A 26349-nucleotide genomic window follows, 5' to 3' on the forward strand; every position below is an offset into this window, starting at 1 on the left:
ATTACAGACACAACAAACACAACAGTGGCAATCGTTTCAAACCACAAAACTGCCTGTAAGCACTATATGACATAATGTGGTAATTGGTCTCCTACTGAGGCGCTTCATGTTTGTTTAGTGTGTGATTATCGAGATTGATCATTTAGAAATAATCAGCATCAGTGAACACTTCAGCTCATTCAGGGCACAATGAGACATTATATTTTATAGGATATATGTGAGAACATGCAAAAAAATTCACAGTTGTTTGTGTTTTTCATGGTGATTTTTTTTAACAAACATCTAAAAGCCTTAGATCAGTAAAAATGAGATAAGCCGCATTAAGGGATTTTATCAACTAAATTAAAGTTTGCCTTTAATGTAGGTTTAATGGAAAGAGGATCCAAATGTACATAAGCATGCTTAAACCGTGTGTGTGTTACAGTATGTGTGTGGATGTGAAGGATGCCAGCACCGTGACTTTGTTTACATGTGCAGTGACCTACATCTATCCGTCCGTATGTTTCGGCAGCTGCCTTCAGCAGCTTATGAAATGTCAACGGGAAATCAAACTTTCTTACTGCATGTTTCTAAGTGTCCTGTTTATTTTTACATTTAAATGTATGCATTTGGCAGATGCTTTTATCCAAAGTGGCTTATGTTATCTTTGCTAGTGCCATGCTCCACTGTCTGAGCTATAAGTCTATGTGCATGATTCATGTCTGTCTTTGTAATCTTATAAAGTGAACATAATCTAAAAGTGGACTAAAAAGTAGGGGTGAAGAATCAGAATAAGAGACCAAACAGCTGATAAAAACATCCGTATGTAATCCACATGACTCCAGTCCATTAATTAACGTTTTGTGAAGTGCGTGTTTGTAACATATGTATACATTTTTAACTTCAAACAAGTCTTCTATTCATAATATTGCTTCCTCCAGTGACAAAAGTAATCTCGTCTGAATCAGGAGAGAAATATGCACAGATCAAGAACTGTTTAAGAGCAAAAACAGGCCAAAAGAGGTCTACACATTGATATTGATGGGAGAGGACAAGGGATTGACTTTTTAATTGGAGGAAGAGTTATTATGGATTATGGATTCGTATTTTAGCTGGAAGCAACGGTTTAAAGTTAAAGTTAAATCTGTTTCTTATTCAAACATACAGCCTTTTGATTCATAAGACGTTAAATGATGGACTAGAGTGGTGTGGATTACTTGTAAATTACTGTGATGTTTTTTTCAGATGTTTGGACTCTCATTCTGACGGCACCCATTCACTGCAGAGGATCCATTGGTGAGCAAGTGATGTAATGCTAAGTTTCTCCAAATCTGCTCTAATGAAAAAAAAACTAATTCTCACATAGACCCCCCAAAAATGTGAAAATGCATGACAGGAGTTGTAGCACAGGGTATCTAGGTTTTTCTGTGTCACGTCTAGCCGTCTCTGTGTGCACTGAAGCAGAAGAGGACTTATATAAGTATGTAAAACAGAGCAAACTGATGCTGCCTGCCATTCCTGCAGAGAACTATCAAGGGCGAAGGCTCTCTGACATATTGCAGTATAAAATGGCAGTCGGAAGTCTTAAAAATGATGAAGACCAGTAAAAAGGAATGTGAATTTAATGGCCTAATAGTTTGATCCCTGAACCTCTGGGGTTTAATCCTATAAAATTTAAGATGAATAAAGTGAACAATCCACCTTATCACCTTGAGCAAACCACTTCAGAAACATCAAATTACTCCAGATACACCCTGCACTAAGCTGCTTTTAGACGATAACATAACTGATAAATAAGTGATTGTATAAATGCAGCCAAACAGAGAGAAAAGCTGCATGTTTAGAAGGAAATGCTGTGTAATTCCCTGGATTTCCCTGCACGCTCCTTCCATTAGGAGCCACTTGATACTGAGGTCATTTTATTGGAGGACGGATGATCTGCTAAGACAAAAATTGGAAATGACACCACCTAGTCAGGCCACCATGACTCGATATTTAAAACATATAAACAGACGGCCAGGCAGCGTTCTGTGAAGAGCATCTAATATTGCTCTCTTCAGATGACTATGCCTATAAATACCTTCAGGTCTGTTCAGACACACTTGAGGGAAAGTGTTAATGTGGCTTGCTCTGGCACATGCTGCAGCGCCAGGAGATTCATTTTGAAGGTCAACAGAAGCAGATGTGAGAACATCAGGGAAAGAATCCAAGAAAATGTGAGTCTTGTGACTCATTCCCAGCAGGAAACGCCTTCTGTGATCACCAGACATGCTGCAAACTCTCTCTTTCTGCACTAGGTCCTAATAGATGTTTTTCTTAGCAATTGCACGGCATCTGTTTTAGATTATATTACGGCTGCTGAAACAGTTTAAGGTGTGGCAATGCTGTTTCTACATCAGTGTTATGGGGTAATAACGTTGAGCAAAAGGGGTCCAAGCCCGCCTGCGCAGCTGTGGCGCTAATATTAGCAGGCTGGTCCTGTGACCACACCGGAGCAGGACAGGCGACGGACGGGTGTGTGAACACACACACAAGCACATGCTAATGACTGTTGTCTCTTTCTGACACACACATCTCTCGTCAAAGCCACGCTGATGGCTACAGCTGCTGGGGAACCAACTGAGACTTCATACGTGCACCACACAAAGTTCATACTAACTGCATTAACATACACTAAACAACAGCATCTGACACACATACTGTGCTCAACAAACCATATACAAACCAGGTCAGAAATAAAGATATAAATACATTTGAATTGATTTTAAGGGCCATTTTTTTACCTTTGGGAAAACATATTTTTGTAGCCATATATGTTGGCCACTCAAAAATTATAGCTGTTACAAAATCAACATCAAAATGCAAAAGCAGCTCAAAAAAAGAGCATCTATATGATTAAAATATAATAATAATATACTATGAAATATTAATATATATTTTTTAAATTGATAATAAGATTATTATATTATTAAATGTTAAATATCATAAATTTAGTATTTATTTAAAAACAGAGGAAATCACTACAATTCACTTAATCTCTAAAGTCCTGCCTAACTTTTCAAAACCACAAAATGCTGTACAAAATGTTTTCTTTTCATGTCTAAAATTGAAGTAAATATTTCATAAAAGCAATAAGCCTTTCAAGAATGTGAAATAGATCATTATTATATAATAATCATAATAGTAATATTAACCGAAAACAATACAATTAAATAATTTATTATTTGCACTATACTTAAACTATAAACTATAACAATAAATTATGCATAATTTCATGCAAGTAACCCTAAAACAATCCCTAATCCTAACCCTAACCATATAGTAAGTACATGTAGTTCATTAATATTATAATTACACTGTAACAAGGACACCTTAAAATAAAATGTAACCCAACTGATTAATAAATAATTTATTATTTGTAATACGTTTAATAATAATAATAATAATATGGGCATTATGTTGTTCCAAACAACATTTCAATACTTGGTAAAATCATTTTTAAGCTTATTGTTCCCTTACAGTAAAATACTGTAAGACACTATAATTAAAAAAATTATTAATATTGCGACCAAAATAATTTTTGTCTAAAAAAAAATTAAGAACAGAACACATGTTCTTTTTTCAAATATAGTCCAAGCACACTGGAGCCTCACCAACCACACTTTGCTGATTCTACATTCTTCCTGAGACCACCAACCAACCAACCCTAGACCAAGAGTCAAATAATAAACAGAGCCTACAGACTGTTGGAGTAAACTCTAAAAGTTTCCTTCTTTTACAAAGAAACTTCAAAAAAAGCCCAAAAGGTTCATATATCACTTCTTAAGCTTTAAATGCCAGCAAGACCTTTAAAAGCTCCTCAACTTCTGCAGAGGTTTAGGAGATTGTCTAATGTGCTTACAGGAACTCCTTAAGTCTGAAAACCTCTTTTGCTCTGCGGAAGGAATGGAAGAAATCACACCGATGAAACTATAAACTAAAAGTGCTGAGTAATGTTTGTTAGAATGCCGCAAGCATGAATATAATAGAAACTAGACCCTAGGCATGTAACGTTGTGTCTAATTACAGAAAAAATAGCAGCATTTCTGCATAAATTAGCATATTTAATCACCCTTTACAAACATCCTCTCTGCACACCAACAATGAGATTCATTATTCAGAAATTATTCAAAGTTTGACCTCATTTTCAGATCTGTATGTTGGTAAACACATATTTATTCAGCTAAATTTAAAATCTTCTGTCCTTGAGGGGATCCTGTTTTCTTATGTTTCGACTTGAAATGAATTCACATGCTCCGCTTACGTAAGAGGGAGACAGAATTCCACTGTTTTCCTGCCGCCGAGACAAAGTCATTGTGCAACAGTGAAGACGTGATCTAATTACGCACATTCTCACTTTGTTTACATTTCAGCAGCAGCAACAAAAGAGTTTTGCTAACAAAAACTGGATCTGACTTCCACGGCCCTGCAGATGCCACACCTCATTATGTTAGCAAAACTGCAGATTAAGACGATTACTCTCTAATTTCAAGGTGCACACTGTCAGTTTAAAAAGAAATGACTCTGAGATCTAAAACATCAGTGCACGCCATCATCTGGGCCGCATTAATGCACAGGCTTACCTGGGCTTAAGCCCAGGGCCCCGGGCTGGGGGAGGGCCCCGATGATGCCGGAAAATATTGTAATCGGATTTTATAATTCGTTGGCTGTCCCTTTAAAATTACGCTTTATCGCTGTGCTTTGAATGCACGTGCGGGCGTTGCAAGTCCTGCTCGAGAAGTGCCAGTCAAACCCTCTCACTCAAAGAACCCTGCAATCATCAGTAACACTGTTAAATAATGCCCACTGTTACTGTAACAGTGGGCATTATTTAATTTTCTGAAATCCAATAAAATTCATCATTGTCTGAAAGCATTCAGTTATTGGCCTGTATCGAACTCTCGTGACATACTTACGTTGAATTCTTTATAAGATAATTGCCGCCTATTCTAATGATGACAATAACTAATAGCTAATCTAATGTGACAGCAATGTCTCGTAAAAATGAAAGTGGTTCGCAAAAAAGAAAAATAGCACAAGATAAAGTAGAACGTCAGAACAGTTTGTTTAAAAAAATTCCGAAACTAACATATTTTAACGCATGCCCAGGGAAAGATGAAGATGCAGATAATGGTGAAGGGGAAAGGGAATCACTGCCACTTACAGGTGATATACTAGCAGGCTGGCAGCAGTAGCTAGATATGATAGTCTATCAAAATAATTAACTCCTTTTAAAATTAACAACTTAGTTGAGCTCCCAGTAGTTAGTTAGACACCACACTAGAGCTGTGGAATATAATAATTTTTATGTATTGCAATGTTGACGCGAACGATTCTGCATGCATGTAATTAAATAGGCCTTATCATACTAACATAATGATTTAAATAAAGCACTCTTGTTACTATTAAAGTTGCGTATGCCTTCAGAAGCAAACACTTAATTGCGCTTGATGTTCTTATCACTTCTTTAAAGCAAGATATTTGGGCACATTTCGTTTTTTACTAAAAAAAAATGCATGAATGAGAAAATCGTGTAGGGCGTGCTTGATGTTAAAACTACTTTTCAATCGCAATAATAAGTCATGAAAAAGATCTCTGTACTCGTGTTGACTGACACACCCTGACTAAAACCCTCACAGACATCATGCAATACTGAATTAAATTGAGAATGATTACATGACAAATGCATTTTTAACAGTCACTTGTTGCCACCTGATGGGGTAACGTGTAATAGATACAAACGGCCTAACAGTAAAAGGGGTGGTACCATAACTTTTAACGATTAATTATGCAGTTCCAATGGATGAAGGCAGGGCTCAACCCCGGTCGGGCAAGTGATTAAAATTTTTACTTGCCCCACCAAAATTTTCACTGGCCCCACAACAAAAAATTAATAAAAGTAAAATACAAGAAAATGGGCCTATAAAATAAGCATAGATATTGTTTTCATTGTCTTTGTTACATTTAACCTCAATAATAAGTTAATGACAGCAAGCTACTAGATTAACTTATATTTAAAATATTGTTAGACAAATAAACAGTAAGTAATAAAATAGTTAAAAATAATCAAATTACGAGTAATAGCACAAATAAATACAACAGAACAAACATATAAATGAAATAAATGGTGCTTTTCAAGTTTTTCATGTAGGTTTAAACAAGAGATTTTCAGGTACAGACATTGTAATCTAATGTATAACTATAGAATAGATTAAATTTTTATTAAAAAAATGTATCAGTCAAGAGCAGTTACAGATGCATAAAAATGTTTTTAATGTTGAAAATATAAAACGTTAAATACTGTGGAATTATTAAAAAAATGAAGACACTTTAAACCTGAAATTAAACCCGCCAGTAGGTGGCAGCGAATCACTGTCAATGAGCAAATCATTGAGATTCAACCGATTCATTCAAGCGGCTGATTCAATCAGGAAGTGTTGCTCAGAGACGCAAAACAATTCTGTGGACTTTGGAACCATTTTCGTTGGCGAAATACAGCGAAACAGACGATTTGGTGTCTAAAATGTAAGTCACTTGATATTAAGTTCTTGTTTATTAAACTGTACGCTGAATAAAATCATCACATATGTAATAATGCTGATATTTGGAGAAGAAAAACGGGACTCTTTGTGTAATATTGGTTAACATAGATATTAAATTATTAATTATATGAAATATATACAGGGGCATATTTGAATTCTGAGGCATTAAGACTAAATCACGTGTACAAGTCTAACCTACTAGACTACATCACGTAGTGCATGCGTGCACAGAATAGGTGTGTTTTTGTTTGTTTTTTTTTTGTAAAGTGAGATGCATACTCGATAATATCAGATCGTTAAATCAACAATTACGATATCATAGACTACATATAACGCACACCCTACAGCACTGGCCCGATCGGGCAAGTGACCGCTCCGTCTACTGTCACGAGCGTCATTCACACTAGCCTCGGGCAATCGGGCAGTCCTTATTGTCGAGCCCTGGAAGGGCCCCTCGAGAGGTAAAGCCCAGGGGCCCCTTATAGTCTTAATGCGGCCCTGGCCATCATTTTGAGCTTTAGGGTAAATAAAGCTTGGAGTGGAAAGAATGGCCAAATTATGGTGTTTCTCCATGTAAAAATGACTTCATAGTATGTCTATTGATTCTTAAAGGAATAGTTCACACAAAAATGAAAATCTGATGACAAACACATCATGGATGACGTGAGGGTGAGTGTTTTGTTTCTTCATGGGAACACATTTGGAGTAATTTAGTATTACATAACTTGCTCACCAATAGATCCTCTGCAGTGAATGGGTGCTGTCAGAATGAGAGTCCAAACAGCTGATAAAAACATCACAATAATTTACAAGTAATCCACATGACTGCAGTCCATCAACTAATGTATTGTGAAGCAAAAAAATTTATAAGAAACAAATCCATCATTGATGGATATCTTTGGGATATCTCTATAACTTCCTAAAAATGCCATTAACACTCTAGAAAGGGTTTGTGTTTTATATTAGTGCTTTGAAGAACCCAGAAACCAAAATACTGAAGATCCTATAATTAAAAATAATGTTTTATCTCCAAAGAACAATATAGCAATTCAAGAAAACTATACAGCTAAATTCTTGCAAATTCAATGTCTGATATTAATTTTAGCGAATAAATTATATTAAAAACATATAGTTTCCCATCTATTACTACAATCCAAGCTGTTTCCAGGCAGATTTTTACAACACTCTAGTTCTCATTTTTCTTTCATTTTTTTTTTGCTCTTCCGCCCACATAAAACTTCAGATTCAGGCTTCTGGAAACAAACATCTCACATCCAAATGAAATCCTTCCATGCTGCTGCTTCCCTCCTCTCTCCATTCCTTCCTCCTCCCTTTCCTTTTCCGTCTTTCCACATGGTTATGACACACAGATCTTGCCAAAGATACCTCTAAAAATAGAAGTCATCCTCTCTCAGTACTTGGTCTACTAGTATACAATGACATTATGGTGAAAAGAGTCACCATTACTCATGGACTACACCGACTGCCATGATGGTTGAACCACAGAATCATACAAATGTGCTCATATGCCACAAACAACTCATATTTTCCACTGAAAGCAGAAGTGAAAATGGGGTTTCTTAGTTTCTATATCTATACCTATATCTATATTATCTAAATTCTTTACAATAGTTGTATGGTTTGCAGATTTAGATGATTAGGATATAGTTCAAATCACTTCTGGAAGCTTTGTAGGTCATTAGTTTTGCAGGAAAATGCTTTTAAAGGAATTCTTTATTTTATTTATTTATTAATTATTTTTTTTTTGTTATAGCAGTCTGTTGGGTAATATTATAATGAAATTCTTAGCTAAAACCTGTCGCAATAATCCCACGCAGTCTGCTGAGTTGGCCACTTTGGCCAGATATTGAAATTTCCAATCCTCCAAGACCTCTTGGGGAAAAAAAGGCAGGAAATATTTTGTCATTGGCTCTGAGTGTCTGAGAATGAGAATATCCACGTCATACATTACTAACACAGGCAAGAGCCTTCGGCTTGAACAATAACTCCATCCCACAGGAAATAAACCCTTTCTCTCTTTAATGCTTCTCTGCAGCACTTTATGTTCAGCAAAGTACCCTCTCTTTCTTAAGACATTGACATTTGGTTTGTGAGTTTCTAAATAGCTCTTTGGAGATTTTATGCATGCAAACTTGAATGTGGATAAACAATTGTACTGCAGATTTGAATTATGACACCATACTGAAATTGAAAACTGCAAGAATAAAAAACTACAAGGCAATCAGTATGAAGTTTATAGCCACAACATTAGCAACTAGTATTAAAAATCAAACAATAAAAATAAAACATTTTCTGACCTAAACCTTCTCGTATGGCAAAAAGCTCTAAAACACTCTAGGTTCTTATTGGCATCTTTACTCTAAATAAGACAGCAAAATAAAAATTGTGCAAAATAAAGTTCTATGTTATGAAGCTGAATCCTATTGTCTGTGCAGCATAAGAACATATCTTGCAGTGTGTGAGAGAGAAAACCTGATAGTCTTTGTAGAGATTCATCTGTGATGGGGAAACAGTGTCCCTTTGAACAGGTTCAGTCTTGGAGAATCTTGGTCCTGCGCCCAAAACACTTATTACAAAGCAATCAATGTTGCTGTACAGAGGATTCTCTGACCTGTCTTTCTCTCTCTCTGGCTCTCTGAGCCTCAGTCTACAGGACAAGACGTCCAACAGAACTGATAATAATGCCACACTGGTGTCCATGACTCAGATGGCCCAAGGTGTGAGAAATACAGCTGCCACTGATCTAAAAATCAGCTTTGCATTCACAGGATGTGAATAACTGATACAGGAAAATATGTGGAAGGAACTGAATAAGGTCTTTTAAAAAAGTAGGAATGAGGTTATTAAAGAGCCACAAGAATGACAGGGCAGATCAATATAACATTAAAGGTGCTTTACAATGTAATACTTATTATCATCATAATGCTAAGGTGTTGTGGGGGGTTGCTAGGTTGTAGTTTACTGGCCCGGGTCAAGAGAGTTGAGAACTAGGACTCTCTTCATCACATAGGAATGCGTTTACAAGTTTCCTCCTCTTTTGGTGCATTCTGCCAGTTCAAAACAACCTGATTTAAAACTACAAATACCAAGAGACAGGAATGTGCTCAAACTAAAATCTAGAGATAATGACTAGATGTTTCCTTAACATAACACACTGATCTACTGGCATTGCTCTACCTGCAACCACACATCTGGAGGCAGCATTTGACATTGCCGTTAAAGTTAATTCCTTAGAAGACTAAAAACTAAGGGATTGTAAGACACTTTCTTTCAAAGCAGCTTACATTAAATTATAATTAGCCTGAGGTTAAATGCATTGCTAAAGGACACAATAGCTGTAGATCATAAAATATGCCTTATGGGATTTGAACCTGCTACCTCTGGGTTTCATACCTGGATCTATAAAAATTATTCTACAGAATACATTTCAAATATGATCCCATTAAAATTTAATAAAGCAACATCAAATCTGAACTACAAAGGGGGCACAGAAGTGTTTCTGAGGTGGCATTTAGGTGTCTGTTTAATGCTGCACAGAAGTGGCATAGATGCATTTACAAAGCAATTGCACGTTTGGATACTTGGGTTGAGGTTTGTCAGAACAGGTATAATTAAGCCTGGGTTTTATGCGCCATTGTGACTTTACACAGAATTTTGAGCATGCACAGAGCAGCCTTAAATCTTCTCTCTCTCTCTCTCTCTCTCTCTCTCTTTCTCGGCAAGAAAATCCAACATTATCTGCATGCCTGAAAAGTTGGGAAAAAGTATCTTTGTCCTATTAATAAAAGATAGCCTATAGATTAATAAATATAAGATCAATATTATATATTAAAAATACTGAAAAACTTTAAAACAAAAATTCTTCATTTACTTAAGAAACAAAATTATATAATCGATATTTAAATTTCTTTTAGCCCATTGGCAAATTGCTTAAAATTTAGCATAACGAGTATATTAATCTTGTTTTAAGGGCGTTTGGATATTGTTTTACTGGCAAACAATATAAAACACTGATTAAGAACATATATTTTGTAGTTTCGAATTGCTGGATCACACTGAGTTCTGTATCATAACATTGCAAAAGACGGATTAATCATGATGCAACAACGAAAAATCTGTGGGCTTTCACTTGGTGCTTATTAATATGTACTGTAACAGACAGGTAGGGGTTAATTAGACACCAATTAGCTATTTTGCTCACACCGGTATACTGCATTTAAATCCATGAAACCTCTTAATGTATAAACGCTCGGGTGCTTTTCTCGTGTAAATATAGCAATGATCAAACAAAACAGCTAAAATAGTGTACGAATCGTGTTAGGTAGCCTACAACAAATTATGAGTGTTGACATTAAACGCCAAATTTTGCTCACTGAAATGCGAAAACCCGTTATCCAGGTCACGCGCATAGGGGCCGGTACTTTTGTTGTTTTCTTAATGACAGGTGGCACAGAAACCTAAATGAACAAGCTTTTACATAATAATAGGTTTATACAAAATATAAACACCATGACATGACTGAAAATATGTGCACATATTAATACTCGAGCAGTATATTCTGCGTCCTTTGACCACCAGTGCGTTTATCCACGGCTTCATGGACATTTTATACGTATTTTTTTTTTAATTCAGTTGTACTAACCTTTGTCTGACATCGTAAGTTTTTCTTCAAAGCTGCTCTCTAGAGCCTTGTTCTCCATTTTGTTCATAGTTTGCGGTCAGTCATTCCATTACAGGGTCCAAAAGAGACGCGTAAAAAAGAGGAACTCCCAGTTATGAACACACCCGAATCAGTGGCCCTTTAAATCTGGTCAATAACAAAGAGTTGCGCTCAGTTAATAGAGTAATACGATCGATGATTGATTAAGTTCGTTATTCCCACTGAAATGTGTGATCTCAGCTGTGAAAACTAAAGATAGAGAAAGAGGGGGGCCCAGGTCCGGGGCCCTGCCCACCTCACAGCAGCCGCGAGCTGAATACAGCGGCTCGATGCGGGACGCTCTCTGCCTAGCCTCTGGAGCGTACCATTCACCAGGATGGGGGACACTGACACGCAGTCAGCGCATTTGAAAATGTTGTTCATGGTTATATACACTATTTCTGGTTTTATGTCTCTTATTTACACATATAAAGTTAGGATAATTCTGGAGTCTTATCAGGTGCTGTGAAAGAAAAGGTAGGTTTGTAGGGTTTTGCTGAATGGCTCCCCCTCTCGGTTTCTAAAAGCTGGATCTGCGGCATCAGGATGGAGGCGCAAGGGTACACGTCCTTTAATGCGTCCCGCTGGAAAACTGAGGTGGATACCACGTTTTAGTAATCATCAAATGTACACTATGACCTGGTGGGCCTGCAAACGCAATATATTTAATTTCATAAGTGATTAAAAAAGTAAAATATGTGCATTTAGCCCCAAAAAATCTTCCGTAAAAATACTTTATATTTTAATTTAATATTAGAAAATGCTACTACTACTACTACTACTACTACTACTACTACCACCAGTATTTATTTACTTATTTTAAAAAATGAATTTTTTATATTGATATTTTTTCGTATTCTGCTATATATAATTTCAGATAGGGTTATTATAGTAAACTAAAACTAAACTAAATAAATTTTAAATAAAACCGTTAACTAAAAATAAAAAAATGAAATAAAAGTTTCTTCTTTCAACTAGTTGCCAAACATTTCTAATTTTAATTTTTTAGCTTGATGCACTAAAATAATAAAAACTAAAACTGAAATAAAAAATAACAAATACTGTATAGATAGATCAAAAGATTAAACCCCCCAAAACAATAACTAATAAAAATGACAAAAACTTTAACTAAAATTAAAATGGAAATAAAACACACACACACACACACACACACACACACACCTGAATTATAATAATTGGTAGAGTGCCAGTAAAAGACCCTTATAACTGAGACCACACCATCTGAGACTGCTGAAAATGTCATTACAGTTCCCACTGGATTGGATCATGTGTAAACCAGTGTGAGTCTGGTCTTATTTAATACTTTAACTAGAGCATTTATGAGTTGAAATCAGGCCATTATAGCAGCACGATGCAAATCAGCCATCTGGCACCACTGATATAACCCTGCCAACAACACCAAACTAGTGGAGCATACCTGCACTAAACCACTTGCATTTGTGTGAATAATCCACATTTCCAAACATAATAATTTAATTGGTTAAAAAAACGATAAGCTAAAACACACATAAAAATAACGCATGGGTCAAAACATAGCATGTGCCGCAGTCAGGCGGAGAGTTTCTCAGACTGCTTCCAGTCCCTGCTTGAGGGCATTTGGAAATAAATGTAGATCCATCAGTCATGAGTTAATACAATTGAGATCTGTACAGCTCAGAAGCCCGGGGATGTGTATCCGGTGTGATGGTGCACTCATTGCGTACCCTTCCTAAAATCATCTCAGTTATGTCTCGCTGCCATGGAGAACAACGCATGAGATAAAAACATGCTTTGTTGACATGACATAGGTGAGCATGCGGTCAGGTTAGGCCACATTGGACAGCCTTAAACCACAAATAAGCTTTAAAACATAAATCAACTTTGTTTATGAGCAGATGCTGATGGGTTTTATATAATCAGTGCTTTGTGAAGATCTCACATCAAAATACTCTTCTAATGTGGTCTGCAAACTGAAAGAAGAGGCAGAACAACAGATAGTGAAGAGGTTAGACTGATCTGATCTGCACAGATTCAGTATGATTGAAGGTATTTTGGGATCTACTCAACCATTAAGATGCACAATCCATCACTGAAAGATTAAGGGCAAATTTGAGGCTTTTTTGAAGTTTGAAGAAGCTGCTGGCATTTCCTTCAAAACACCTTCACTGCACTTTAGTGAAGTGTATCTTGAATGGATCTCAGGTGTGGCCTTCTGTTATCTAGTAATGTCAAGAATATTAGGAATGCGTTATTTTGTTTAATCCAGTGTCATATAAGCAGTAGATTTAAATGACTGGAAACACAAAATGGATTTAGATGTGCTCTCTTGTTGGAGTTAAGTTTCTTTAAAGGGGTCATATGATGCGATTTCAAGTTTTCCTTTCTCTTTGGAGTGTTACAAGCTCTTGATGCATAAAGAAGATCTGTAAAGTCTCAAAACCCAAAGAGATGTTCTTTATCAAAGTTAAGACTCATCCACGCTCTCCCAAAACGGCTCGTTCTAACACGCCCCCACGTCTACATCACTGTGTGGGAAGATTTGCATAACACCGGCCAAATGTTCCTGCAAAGAAAAAAGGCGTAACTTTGATTCTTGCTATTGCCACCGGCGCCATGTTGTGGAGATGTAAATTTAAATTGTATTTATTTACAGAGGTACATGATGTCACACGTGTCCGTGTGTGAAGACATTGCACAGCAAAAATCCGTGAATGAATGTTCCGAAGTGAAATAAACTTCAACAGATTTAACCTGCTCATGGAGTAGGGATCAATGAACACTGTGTAGGGACCATGTCAATGGGAACACAGTTCATGCACGGAGCTCACTTCTAACGAGCTGATTATCTGAATCAGGTGTGTTAACAAAGAGAGACGTGCAAAATATACAGAGCTGGGGAGCGTGAGGACTGGAATTGAGAACAGCTGGTGTAGATGTTTACGCGCCGTGGCACCACTAGATGAAACAAATGGCTCGTTTGTAATGGGTTTTATTGTTTTTGTCATGTCTCACCGGTGTTCTGACCGGGACACATATCACAGTATGGTGAGGGGCGTAACATTTACACCAAATACACAAAATAATGTTCTTTTTAGCAACATCATATGACCCCTTTAAGGATTTACATATGAGTATCACATAAGTAAACAACGTGCAACGTACAGTATGTACATGGATACATTGTTTAAGTTCAGATCAAAGCACAAACAACGTAAACAATGTATCTACATTGCATACGTATGCGATACTCTGCAAAATGGCGCTTTAAGGTGACGCGGAGGAGACGAATTGTTAAATAAAGTCGTTATTTTTGTTTTCTATGCGCACAAAAAGTATTCTCATAACTTCCTTGCTGTCTATGGGAGGGTCAGAGAGCTCTCGCAATTCATCAAAAATATCTTAATTTGTGTTCCGAAATGAAGGTCTTACAGGTTTGGAACATGAGGGTGAGTAATTAATGACAGAATTTTCATTTTTGGGTGAACTGTCCCTTTAAGATGAAGAAAAGAATAGTTTAAAACAAATCTAAATTTGTTTTATTTCTGTACTATTATATTTGTAAATATTTTGAATCAGATTTTATTTTGATATTTTCCGTTTTTATTTTCATTTTATTATATATTCATCTTTATTAGCTTCAGTTTTTTTTTTTTTTTTAAATTTAGCTTTTATTATTTAGCTTTAATGTATTTTTATTTTAGGTTCAGTTTTAGCCATTTTGGACTTACAAAACTTATTTTATTTCAGTTACATTGTAAAAAATGATTTCAAGTTGTAAGTAAAACAAAGATTATTGGAATTATTATTGGAGATGTACAATGACCTTTTTACACTGTTGGCCAATAGCATGATCACAAGAAGCATGAGCTCTCAAAAACATCACATCATAAGATCAGTTTATGAAATGGTGAGGTCAGCATTTGAATATATTCACAGCTGTTGTCGGGGGTGGTTGAACAGCTGCAGGGTTCGAGATATCAGCAACAGGCGACATACGGGGTGGGTGGACTACATTCTGCATAGCTGCACTCTTATTACTCCAAATATTTCACCAACTGTACTGAATTTTACCTATAAGGCCTCCTATACTGAAAAGATCTAGTACTGAATGAAATAAAGTGAGATATTTTCCACATTTATGTCATATAAGAACCAATTATGGTTCCCCAAAGAACCCTTCATGAACAGTTCTAAATTAAGGAATCACCTAGCAACTGCAAAGCATCCCACTTAAAATCACTCAGAACACCTTAGTAAACGTATAACAATGACCCGGCAACCACCCAGAACACCCTAGAATCCTGGTGGTGAGTTTAAGAATGTTTATTGTATATGTATTCATAATTTTCATAAAAAATTATTAGTATATACACTGTGCTATTAAGAAATTTTGGGTCAGCAGATTATAAAAAAAAAAACTTCTATTCAGCAAGGACGCATTAAACTGATGGCGAAGACATTTATGATGTTACAAAAAAAATCGGTTTCATTCTATACCTTTCTATTCAACAATGAATCCTAAAAAAAAAAATAAGTTTCTAATACTGATAATAATAAACGCTTCTTGAGCAGCATTTCAACATATCTGAATGATTTCTGAAGGATCATGTGACCCTGGGACTGGAGTAATGATGCTGAAAATTCAGCTCTACCAACACAGAAATAAATTATATTTTTATACTGAAATATAGAGAGCGGTTTTATTAAAATGTAACAATATTTCACAGTATTACTGTTTTTACTATATTTTTGAACAAATAAATGCAGCCTTGGTGAACAATTATCTATTATACTTTGTATAACTGTTCTCATAAATGAATAATCTTTTATACTGGTACATCACAATCTATAAATGTTTAAGCAGATAAAGCAAATTAATCAGCCCAAAACAGCCCTGATGAATAACTTTTATACATAATGTTGACCTTGTCCAGAGGTCATTTTCATGTCATGACCGTCTGAAATCCCCACATAGATTTTCACATTGTTCAGATGAGCGCAGACCTCCACACCCTCCTCTAGTCCCGCAACAGCTGCTCCCACCCTGGGATTGCACCACTGACCCAGGATCAGCTGAAGCGCTTCACTCACATCATCACGTTCACTGTCCAGCAGGTCCAGGATCAGCTGCTGAGGGATCAAGGGTTTGGAGCTAAGGTCTGTCTGCTTTGACTTTCAGCTGTTCAGATGTGACTCAGACAGAGAAAGCAGCTCCATGTTTCTGAGAATGCTTTGATTCGCTTAGTGACCAAGTCTGCATATTTGATCAAAAATACAGCAATATTGTGAAATATTGTTACAATGTCAACTATTTTTCTATTATAATGTATTTTAAAATGCTATTTATTCCTGTGATGCAAAGCTGAATTTTAGCAGCTGTCAGTGTCACATGATTCTTCAGATATCATTCTAATATGCTGATTTGCTGCTCAGTTATTAATAATAGTCCTATTATTATATTATTATCAATGTTTAAAATGTTTTCGCTGCAATGTTTTCCCTGCTTAATATTTTTCTGGAAACCATGATACTTTTTCAGGCTTCATTGTTAAATACAAAGTTAATTTAACTTTTATCAGTGCATTTATTTAAAATAGATTTTTTTGTTGTTGTAATATTATAAATGTCTTTACAGTCACATTTGATCAGTTGAATGCATCCTTGCTGAATAAAAGTATTGATTGTTTTCTTATTTAAAATAATGCTTGCCCCAGACATTTGAATGGTAGTGTATTATGGTTTCCATAAAAATATAATTTTAAAATCCACACAATAATATACTGTAGATAATGTAATAATATAGATAATAACAACAAAATCAGCATATTTTAATGATTTCTGAAGGATTGTGTGAGAGTGAAGACTGAAGTAATGATGCTGAAAATGATGATGCCGTGACACAGAAATAAATTACATTTTAACATATATTCATATAGAAAATACATTTTATATTGTAATAATATTTCACAGTATTTCTGTTTTTACTGTAATTTTGATCAAATAAACGCAGCCTTGGTGAGCATAAGAGACTTATTAAAGACTTATTTAAATATCTTCAAACTTTTGATTGCCAGTGTATAGTTCTTCATTACAGCAATTTGTAAGCACAGCTGAAAATTTTAAAATAGTAATCTTATCAAGACCCACATTTTACGAGACATGAGCAATCAAATACTTAAAATCTGTATTATACTGTTTACTAAAACTTGTTTAATATAAGTTTGTTTAAGCTGGCATCCACATTTTTGCAGGATTATACAAGAATGACGTCTTTGAAAGGACCATGGGTTCATAGAAACCTGGGAGGAGGAAGTTGAAAGTTAAAACTCCACAGACAACAGCAACAGAAGTCGTGTTTTTAAATGAAGTAAAGATTATGTAAGTGTTACCTGGACCAGGTATATCCTGTCCTTTGACGTCCTGTGTCCACCTGCTTGTCCCAGACAGGAAGGCAGCACTAGACACAAGGTGTTTAACCGGATGATTGGAGTTCACTATGTTATAATGTCCTGGGCCTGGGAAGGGTGGGTCTTTGGTGGGTATCAGAGGTGGCGCTGATAATCCCAAGTAGTGTCTTCTTCTGCAAAAACATCTCATGTGACACATATAAAACCTGTGATGAAATACTTGGCTGGCAATATATAAATAGCCAAAAATCATTATATAAAAGTACATGTAACCAGTGCATTATAGCTCTATTGATCTATCCGAACACTTACGGCAGAACGGTTCTCTTCACTGGTTCTGGTGGTTGATAGGGGTTATAGGTCCCGGGACCAGGGATGTTGTTTCTCACTGGTGGCTGGATCCGGGAAGTGGTGGATTTAAAACAGGAGTACGGAACTTGAGGTGTCTTCTGGAGCAAAACGTCACTCACGTTATAGTGGCCTTCAGAACAAGGACAGAGATGGATTCATCAACCGTAATTTCTACTGTTTGAGTAGATTGAGAGTTTTAAATAAGAACATGAGAACAAATAGATTAATAGCATCACAATATTTGACTGTAATTAGAGCAAGACAAAGTAATGGCATAAGAATATCTCTTCTTTTCTAATGAATGTAACACCTTATTTCACTACTGAATTTAAAATACACACAGTGGTTGTAATTATGTGTGCATTCAAACATACATTCACACTCTTGAAAAACCACCAAAACTCATCAATATTTGTTTTTAAATATAATATTGTTTTTAACCCTAGAATTACTGAAGGGTTTTAACTGTTCTTATTGAACCTCTAACTGAATTATCTTCATCTAAAACTGGTCAAATGTGTGAGTTACTCACAGGGAGAGGGTCCTTTAAAGTTGTCTGAGACACTGGCACTCCGTCTGGTTTTAGAGCGAAATGCACTTTGAGCTGAAACAGTTGAATTTTTGTCCACGGCACTATAAGACACCTGACAGCAAATAAATAAATAAAGTAAAAAATAAAATTAAATAAATTATACACTACCACTCAAAAGTTTGGTGTCAGTAAGATGTTTTGTATCATGTTCTGCTGAACATTCTATTCATTAACAAATCTTGAGTAAAACATGTATCATTGATTTTAAAAATTTTTTTAGGAAGATTTCAACATTGATAGTAATAAAAATGTTTCTTGAGCTGCAAATCAGCATATTAGAATGATTTCTGAAGGATCATGTGATACTGAAGCTTGAAGTAATGATGCTGAAAATTCAGCTTTGCATCACAGGAATAAATTACATTTGAAAATATGTTCAATTAGAAAGCAATTATTTTAAATTGTAGTGATATTTCACAACATTGACACTGACCATATTTTATTTTAAATATCTTAAATATAAAAATATAAATTAAAATCTTACCAACCCAAAACCTTTTTTTTTTTTTCGAATTGTAAGCTTTCACTGTGAAAATAACAATCAAGATGCATGCTGAGTGATACATACATCATATAGATTTGGTGCAGGATTTTCATTTTTTGGTTTTTCCCTCTTTACTGCAACAGGCAGACGAAACATTCTGGATTCTCCTCTGTTAAAATCGTGCTTGTAAAGTAGAGATGTCTGGAGGTTATAAGCATCAGGTCCTGGGCTTAATCTCTGGAAGCTATGGGGCACGCGACCAGCGAGATATGAAAACAGTCAGTAATATTATTCAGAATAATATATTTCAAATAAGTGCAAGGCAATTAACAGGAGGACCAAATGTCTAAGGCATTAAAGTGTCTGCACATGCATTAGTTAATGTAGGCTCTGATCAGGGTCTCACTTTTGAAGCAAAGCTGCCGGTTCCTCTCTTAGAGAATGAAGGACTGCATCCCTCAGCAGCTGCATGTGAGATATAAGAACCAGGCCCTGGATTCTCATTCTGAAATGATAGATAGATAGATAGATAGATAGATAGATAGATAGATAGATAGATAGATAGATAGATAGATAGATAGATAGATAGATAGATAGATAGATAGATAGATCAGATTAAAAGCATTGCTTTTAATGGAACACCATAAAATCATATATACCATAACAAATGAATATATGAGAGCTGGATTATTTATTAAACTCACCAGGTGATCTTGAAACCTCTTTGACTGCGAGGAGAAGCCTTTCTTCTCTTCATTGCTGATGATGATTGTCTGGTACTTGGTTGGAATAGATGAAGCACATCCCTGAACTACAGAATGAAATGCATGGCTCTTAATAAGATTAAATACAGTGAAAACACTTCAGCAGATTTAATGACACTAAAGACAAATCACTCACATTCATTCAGGCCTTTGTAGAGTTTACCCATGCTTTCCTTTCCTTGAATGTCATGTAGTTTTCTTAGTGCAGAGGGCGACAGAAAAAATAAACATAAAAGTCTTTATTTATTAATAAATAGTCGGTTTAAACATTGAGAGAAATGCCTGGTCTGTTGTTTTCATGCTGTTGCCGGTAAACGCACTCTGAGCTTGTGTTGGACTGACTTTGTGTTGCCATGGCGACACGTAACGTGACGCTGAGAGTTCGGAAAAACTAGTTTAAACTATCCTACCAGTAAACAAATGCCAAAAACAAACGAAATGTATACATTAAATGTATTTAAAATTAATACAGATTATATTGTTATGATCCAGTCGGGTAAAAGTAAACTTATATTTCTATTGAATAAATATATTATTAAGTATTAATGTAATATATGCTCTTGCCTTCACATTAATTACTCTTCCTGTTTTAACAATTTATTCCAAAATACGCTTTTACTGTGACATCTGTATACAAAAAAATATATATACTTTTATAACAAGTACTTTGTCGCCGCTTGGTGGCCACTGGCTATGTATGTGTGCGTAAAAATGACAGAAAAGACTAAAAAGCGGGAGAAAGCGCGAGAAAGCGGGAGATTTTGTAGTGCGGGACACGAACGCGCTCCATGTTATTGTTGGCTGAAGGGAAAGAAATTTCAGATTGGCCAGAACTGGAAATAGAACGTAGAACTAAACCCAGGGAGGCGTGGCTCACCTGTTCAAACCCGCGTTTCATTGGCCGAGGAGGAGGACACGTCACAAGGAAACAATCTAAACCTGATCTAAATGCGAAGCAAATCATTAATTATATATTTATTGGATATTATAAATTACATTATTATGAGATTTCAGTGTGTATTTATCAGAATTTTATTATTATTATTATTATTATTATTATTATTATTATTATTATTATTAAATTATTATTAGTCCTAAGTTCTTTGCTCATAGTACTGTACCTAAACCGCAAGGGCTAATGTACTGAAAACCTATACAGTTAAGATTAATCACAGTCCACATTCGATCGATAAACAAAAACTACTAATCTTAAAAATCTAAAAATTGCTAGGGAAAGCCATAGCAGGTTTTAATCGATTGTTTGAGTTTTAGTGGTTCGAATTCTGCTCCGAAGGCGAAACCGGAGGACATGCGCAGTACTGCAGTCAGAGGTCCTGCTTCAGCTGTTCTCGTTCTTCGAGCCGCTCAGCTCCATCATGGCGATGCACGCCAAAGCGACTCCACCGCAGATCCCCGACACCCGCCGCGAGCTCTCCGAGCTGGTCAAGAGAAAACAAGAGCTTGCGGTAATTACAAACCTTTCTAAATGTCCAGCACTCTAAAAAAACCTCTTGATGCGGCGCTAAACGAGACTGAACTCTAGACTGAATACCCGTAGTTTATTTGTGTTAGCATACTAACATGAGTCTAAAATAAACCGTTACAAACACTTTACATAAAATGAATGTATGTATGTCTGTGTTGTATTTCAAAATCAAAAAGTCTTAGTTAACCGTAGTTGTTATTCCGATAAATACTGTATATCTATGCTAACATGCTAACTGTGTTAGCTGCTTTTGTTGTGGCGCCTTCTGATGCACAACATATAACGTTACTTACAGCAGAGACAAGCAGCATGAAAACATGCCTCTTGTGCACGAAGAAAATAGACCTACACAGAAGTATTAAAATAATGTTATCATATGTGGGTCATATATATGATTGACAACTGCAGCTAAAACCTTTTTTGCATTTTTAACAGGAGACTTTGGTGAATCTAGAAAGACAGATTTATGCATTTGAAGGCAGTTACCTGGAGGACACTCAGATGTATGGTAACATCATTCGAGGATGGGACCGATATCTGACCAATCAAAAGTGAGTGTGAGATGACTTTTATGAAGAATTATAAAAACATACAGGTTTACGTCAACTGTCTTCTACTTTAGGACTTCAAACAGCAAGACTGATCGGAGGAATAGGAAATTCAAGGAAGCAGAACGACTTTTCAGCAAGTCCTCCGTCACGTCAGTGGCGGTCAGTATCTTAGAAATAAACATACTTTGTGTATATGAAATAAGATACTAAAGAAATAACTTAAAAACTTAAAAAAATAAAAAAAAATGTTTTTTGGTGTATTGACTCACAGGCTGTTTGTGCTCTTGGAGGAATTCCTGATCATATGAATGAAAAACGTGAGTAAAATCTCAAGCTTATTGTGGCTGCAAGAAATTTCTGTCAATTGTGTATTGTTTTTAAATGTTAAATGGGCTGTATTTATAACCTAGTGAGCTGAGAACCACAATTGTGTGCCCCATAGATTCTTTAGAGTATTTGAAATAGGGCTGCGCGATATATGAAAAAAAATGATACCTCGATATTGTCTAAATGTTTACAATATTACAATTGCAATTGCATTTAAATAAAAAACAAAAACAAAACTAAATGTATCCTTGTAACAGTGAAGCTCTGATTCGGGAATTTAAACTCATTATCTGGCAACCGCTCTCATGAAATCAAGTAAGCTGTCTACCCAGCATTTCTGGGTATCACCAGTGAAAAGTGGTATTGTGAAATGGAAAATTGAGATTGAATTGAATCAGATTTAGTGTATTTTATTGGCTTTATATTTTAATAATTTCTAGTTAGCAAACTTTTTTCCCTTTCTTCTGTTTTCTCAGGCGAACCAGGCAGCGGAACAGAGAGCGACACGTCCCCAGATCTCCAAAACCAGGAAAACGAACCTAGTCAGGAAGACACAGAGGAGGCAGATGGAGCCCTGCAAGACCTGAAACCCCAGAAAGCTGCTTCGTCCTCCTCTGGAAGCCACCACAGCAGTCACAAGAAACGCAAGAACAAGAACAGACACAGGTACCTGATCTCCAGCAGGCCCTTGGGGTCCAGGGTATTAGATGGTTCTTTACTTACAACCTCATTCAGGCTGATCCAGTGCTTATTGAAACAGACTGTTATTTGATTGTAAAATGATGCATTGCCATGTGGACACATCTGACTATGGGAGCGGTTGTAAATTAACATATTCATGGATGATTATTATAGCTGTGCTTCTTTTCCCAAACGGGAGGGTTTTAATTAAGTTTCATAGTGCTGTGGCTCCTGCTCAGCTCAGTTTGCTTTGGTTTCTCCTTTTAGTATCTTTATCTACTCTTTCCTCTCATGATGTGGATCCAGCCTAGAGTCTCTTACTCTGTCAGGATGTTTGATGCTGTTTTGGTTCACTTTTGACCGGTTTGATCAGAGAAGATGCTCAGTTTTAACATCTGTGTTTGTATTAGATGGACAAAAGTAAGATTTGAGAAGCTATTTGTCCTTGATTCAGTCCAGAGTATTTACAGCCACTACTACATATATAGATGATTTATGGGAAATTGTGGGTTGAAAGATTAGATATTAACAGGGTTTAAAATGAACCTTAACCCTAAAATTAAATTTCATGAATAAATACAGGCCTGTTTGTTTTTTTTATTTTTTTAAGAATTGCATCATGCATTATTATATATTTTGTCTTGAGAATGAAATTCAGACCTTTGCACATTTTTATTTTATTGTCATGCAAAATAAACTCAATTGGCTGCCACAATGAATATTTGATGAATGAAGTCAAAGTTTATCTTTTGCCTCAGAAATATGAAGAAAATGGCAAAGTAATATATTATAGTGATAGTGACAGTGACATACAGCCAAGTATGGTGACCCATACTCAGAATTCGTGCTCTGCATTTAACCCATCCAAAGTGCACACACACAGAGCAGTGAATACACACACACACACCATGAACACACACCCGGAGCAGTGGGCAGCCATTTATGCTGCGGCGCCCGGGGAGCAGTTGGGGGTTCTGTGCCTTGCTCAAGGGCACCTCAGTCGTGGTATTGCCGGCCCGAGACTCAAACCCACAACCTTAGGGTTAGGAGTCAAAATCTCTAACCATTAGGCTACGACTTCCCGCAAGAAGTTAAAATTTTAAATTAAATTACATTTTAATTTATTACATTTTAATAATTTTATGTCCGTTACAAAATCCAGCCATTAACAAGTTTGAATTGGTTTTTAAACCCATGTCTTGATCTTTCTGTCTTTCTTTTGGAAACTGATGGTTGCATCCAGGATCACTTCAGATGAAATAAGATGAGCACTTGTTAGGGTCCTATATTTACTAACACACTAGAGATGATGCATTAGTCTCTGTCCTGTCGTTCTAGTGTACTACTGAAGGTATAAACCCACGCATTGGCACCCTATGTAGTGGACTGTGGGATTGATGTGCTGCTCAGTGTAGTGCACTAACCTCTGATGCTCTCTTCCTTCCTAACGCTGCCCCCTTCAGCCCTTCTGGCATGTTTGATTATGACTTTGAGTAAGTCTCAATTTTATTTCCCGTGTCTTCTGTCCGTTAGCTGCTGGGGCCGTCCACATCGCGTGGATGAATGCTATGACGCTTGCTTCTACCTGATCATTTGCAGATGTTGCTGCAGTTTCTTTTTTGGTTTTGCTTGGTTTTACAATTATTTTTCAGCTGCATGTTTGTGGAATTCATAGACATGATGGGTTTATAGTTAGTTGCATGCAGGGTTTTAAACAGGTTCATTTGTTTATCTGCCCTTGATGGGCCTCTTGTTAATTTATGTTTTTCCTTACAGATTTGACATGAAGATGAACAAGAAACCCAGAGCAGTAAGTTTAGATGTACTTAAATATGTTTTGTGTATATGTGTATATATAAATGCATATTTTATCTATAGAAACTTTTACTTTTGATTGTAAGACACTATTATGTCATATCTATATCATGAGTGTTTTTTCTCAGTATAATTGTTTGATTCTGCAGGATTACTCGGCCTAATAGATCCGGATAATATTCATACAAACCAAACCTCTTCAGTCAGCTCCAGTTCTCTCCGGTCTTGATCGTTTGGATCTTACACTGCATTTCTCCATGTTTGTGTTTGCTTCTTTCTCGACTTTAGTGAAGCTCTCATGTGATTTTTATTCTCTGGTGGATTCAGATCTGCTTTTTATTGCATGATATGTACAGTACTGCAGACAGGAGGTTCCAGTTCTGCTCATAATGATGGAATCTTTTTATTTATGATGCTACATGGATGATGTATCAGTGGATCCAAACCTTTCCCTCATGCTTTTGGATATCCTTCAATTTTGTTTTGTAAAACCTGTGTAGCTAATGTAAAAAGTTGGTCATGTCTTTACTTTTTGTTGTTTTATACCATCTTGTTTTGAATAAAACTGAAATAAGACAATGATTTGTTTGTTGACTAGTTCTTGGAATAAACATTGTAACCTTCCATCATTTGGACAGTAATAATAATAACAATGCATGAATGCTGTTCTTAGAACCATTATTAGTTGTCAGAAACAGCAGAAAAATCAGCCCCAATACAAACAGACACAAATGAACCCGACACACAAAATACAAGGGACGGATTTAAATGCAATGCAAATGTAATGTAAATACACAAGAAACACTGACATAACTGTAGTTCAGTGAGAGATTCAGAGAAAGGGCAACTCACTTGATCAATGCCTGAAACAGAAACTGATTGAGCTGTTCAAAAACTTTTGTGGACACCTCTGATACTCGCAGGTAAGAGATAAAAATATAAGAGAGATTGTCCTGAACAGGTTTCTAATAGATGTGGTTTGATTTGGTCGGGTTTATGTGAAGCTGGAAACAGTTTGAGCAGAACCAGATTTAATCTTCAGATACTTAACTGAAGTTGTTTAAGACACCGAAATAAAAATTGCATTAATGTGAATCATTTTTAAAGTTTGGCGTTTCTGTCATTTTTCCACTCGACACAAAGACTAAATAAAGAGGAAATGTATATGACCTTGAGGCATAGCCACACCTGCTCCAATGTTTGGTCTGTTAGTAAGGGAGAGTAATGAAAATGACTCTAAATGCAAATATGCACAACAAGATAAACTAACTTTTTCTAACTTTTCTAACTTTTTCAAAGTTCATGCTAATTAATAGTGTTTGCCTTTAATATAAACAGCAAATTATTATGGTGATTACTTTTTTTTTTTAAGTGCACTGGCTATGTTTAGAAAGGAAATGTTCTCCCACATAAAGTTTACTGCTTTTACGTGGTCAGAATAAAAGATAAATAATTTGATTGGTTGTAATGTTTGTTGCTTATGTCACTTTTTTTGTCACATGATATAAAGTAAATGATGTGCAGACAGACTGAACACAAACCTGTTTACACTGCATCTGTATATACCCATTTACATAAAACAAGATTAAAACTACTCTTGAAAGAAAAAAA

The 26349-nt window shown here is 35.9% G+C and overlaps 3 protein-coding genes across 4 annotated transcripts in view; 1 reads left to right on the plus strand and 2 right to left on the minus strand.

The window, feature by feature from the left end:
• Positions 1 to 11568, minus strand: part of LOC109069064 (MAP7 domain-containing protein 1-like) — a 40248-nt gene extending 28680 nt beyond the window's left edge. The window contains 1 exon segment of the mRNA XM_042744714.1: positions 11224 to 11568. Within this exon segment, the coding sequence (XP_042600648.1) occupies positions 11224 to 11290 (67 nt within the window). The 5' untranslated portion in view covers positions 11291 to 11568.
• Positions 11569 to 17324: 5756 nt separating this feature from the next.
• On the minus strand, positions 17325 to 20852 carry stpg1 (sperm-tail PG-rich repeat containing 1). Its single transcript, XM_042744816.1, has 8 exons — positions 20015 to 20852; positions 19819 to 19925; positions 19521 to 19619; positions 19199 to 19378; positions 18571 to 18682; positions 18000 to 18168; positions 17670 to 17860; positions 17325 to 17579 (listed from the first exon to the last, which is right to left on the minus strand). Exons 1-8 carry the CDS (start codon positions 20043 to 20045, stop codon positions 17506 to 17508), a joined length of 963 nt encoding a protein of 320 aa, XP_042600750.1. The 5' UTR covers positions 20046 to 20852; the 3' UTR covers positions 17325 to 17505.
• A 321-nt stretch (positions 20853 to 21173) lies between these two features.
• Positions 21174 to 25320, plus strand: LOC109103292 (chromatin modification-related protein MEAF6). 2 transcript variants are annotated; one of them, XM_019116681.2, is made up of 8 exons: positions 21174 to 21344; positions 21800 to 21915; positions 21987 to 22074; positions 22187 to 22232; positions 22719 to 22908; positions 24387 to 24416; positions 24700 to 24733; positions 24888 to 25320. In XM_019116681.2, exons 1-8 carry the CDS (start codon positions 21255 to 21257, stop codon positions 24900 to 24902), a joined length of 609 nt encoding a protein of 202 aa, XP_018972226.1. In that variant the 5' UTR covers positions 21174 to 21254; the 3' UTR covers positions 24903 to 25320. The 2 variants fall into 2 exon arrangements, with proteins under 2 accessions (XP_018972226.1, XP_018972227.1); XM_019116682.2 differs by lacking the exon at positions 24387 to 24416 and having other exon boundaries at positions 21178 to 21344.
• The last annotated feature ends 1029 nt before the right edge of the window (positions 25321 to 26349 follow it).

Source organism: Cyprinus carpio, chromosome B19 (assembly GCF_018340385.1).
Source record: "Cyprinus carpio isolate SPL01 chromosome B19, ASM1834038v1, whole genome shotgun sequence".
NCBI lineage: Eukaryota > Metazoa > Chordata > Actinopteri > Cypriniformes > Cyprinidae > Cyprinus > Cyprinus carpio.

Excerpts from the sequence above, each read along its gene's own strand:
- stpg1 (XM_042744816.1), bottom strand. The coding sequence starts at position 20,045 with ATGGGTAAACTCTACAAAGGCCTGAATGAAT. Across the intron at positions 18,169-18,570 it reads CTTTAAAGGACCCTCTCCCT|GCCACTATAACGTGAGTGAC; the intron begins GTGAGTAACTCA and ends CTTGTTCTGAAG. Across the intron at positions 17,580-17,669 it reads ACAGGATATACCTGGTCCAG|GTTTCTATGAACCCATGGTC; the intron begins GTAACACTTACA and ends TCCTCCTCCCAG.
- LOC109103292 (XM_019116681.2), top strand. The coding sequence starts at position 21,255 with ATGGCGATGCACGCCAAAGCGACTCCACCGCAGATCCCCGACACCCGC. Across the intron at positions 22,075-22,186 it reads CCTCCGTCACGTCAGTGGCG|GCTGTTTGTGCTCTTGGAGG; the intron begins GTCAGTATCTTA and ends ATTGACTCACAG. Across the intron at positions 22,233-22,718 it reads TGATCATATGAATGAAAAAC|GCGAACCAGGCAGCGGAACA; the intron begins GTGAGTAAAATC and ends CTGTTTTCTCAG.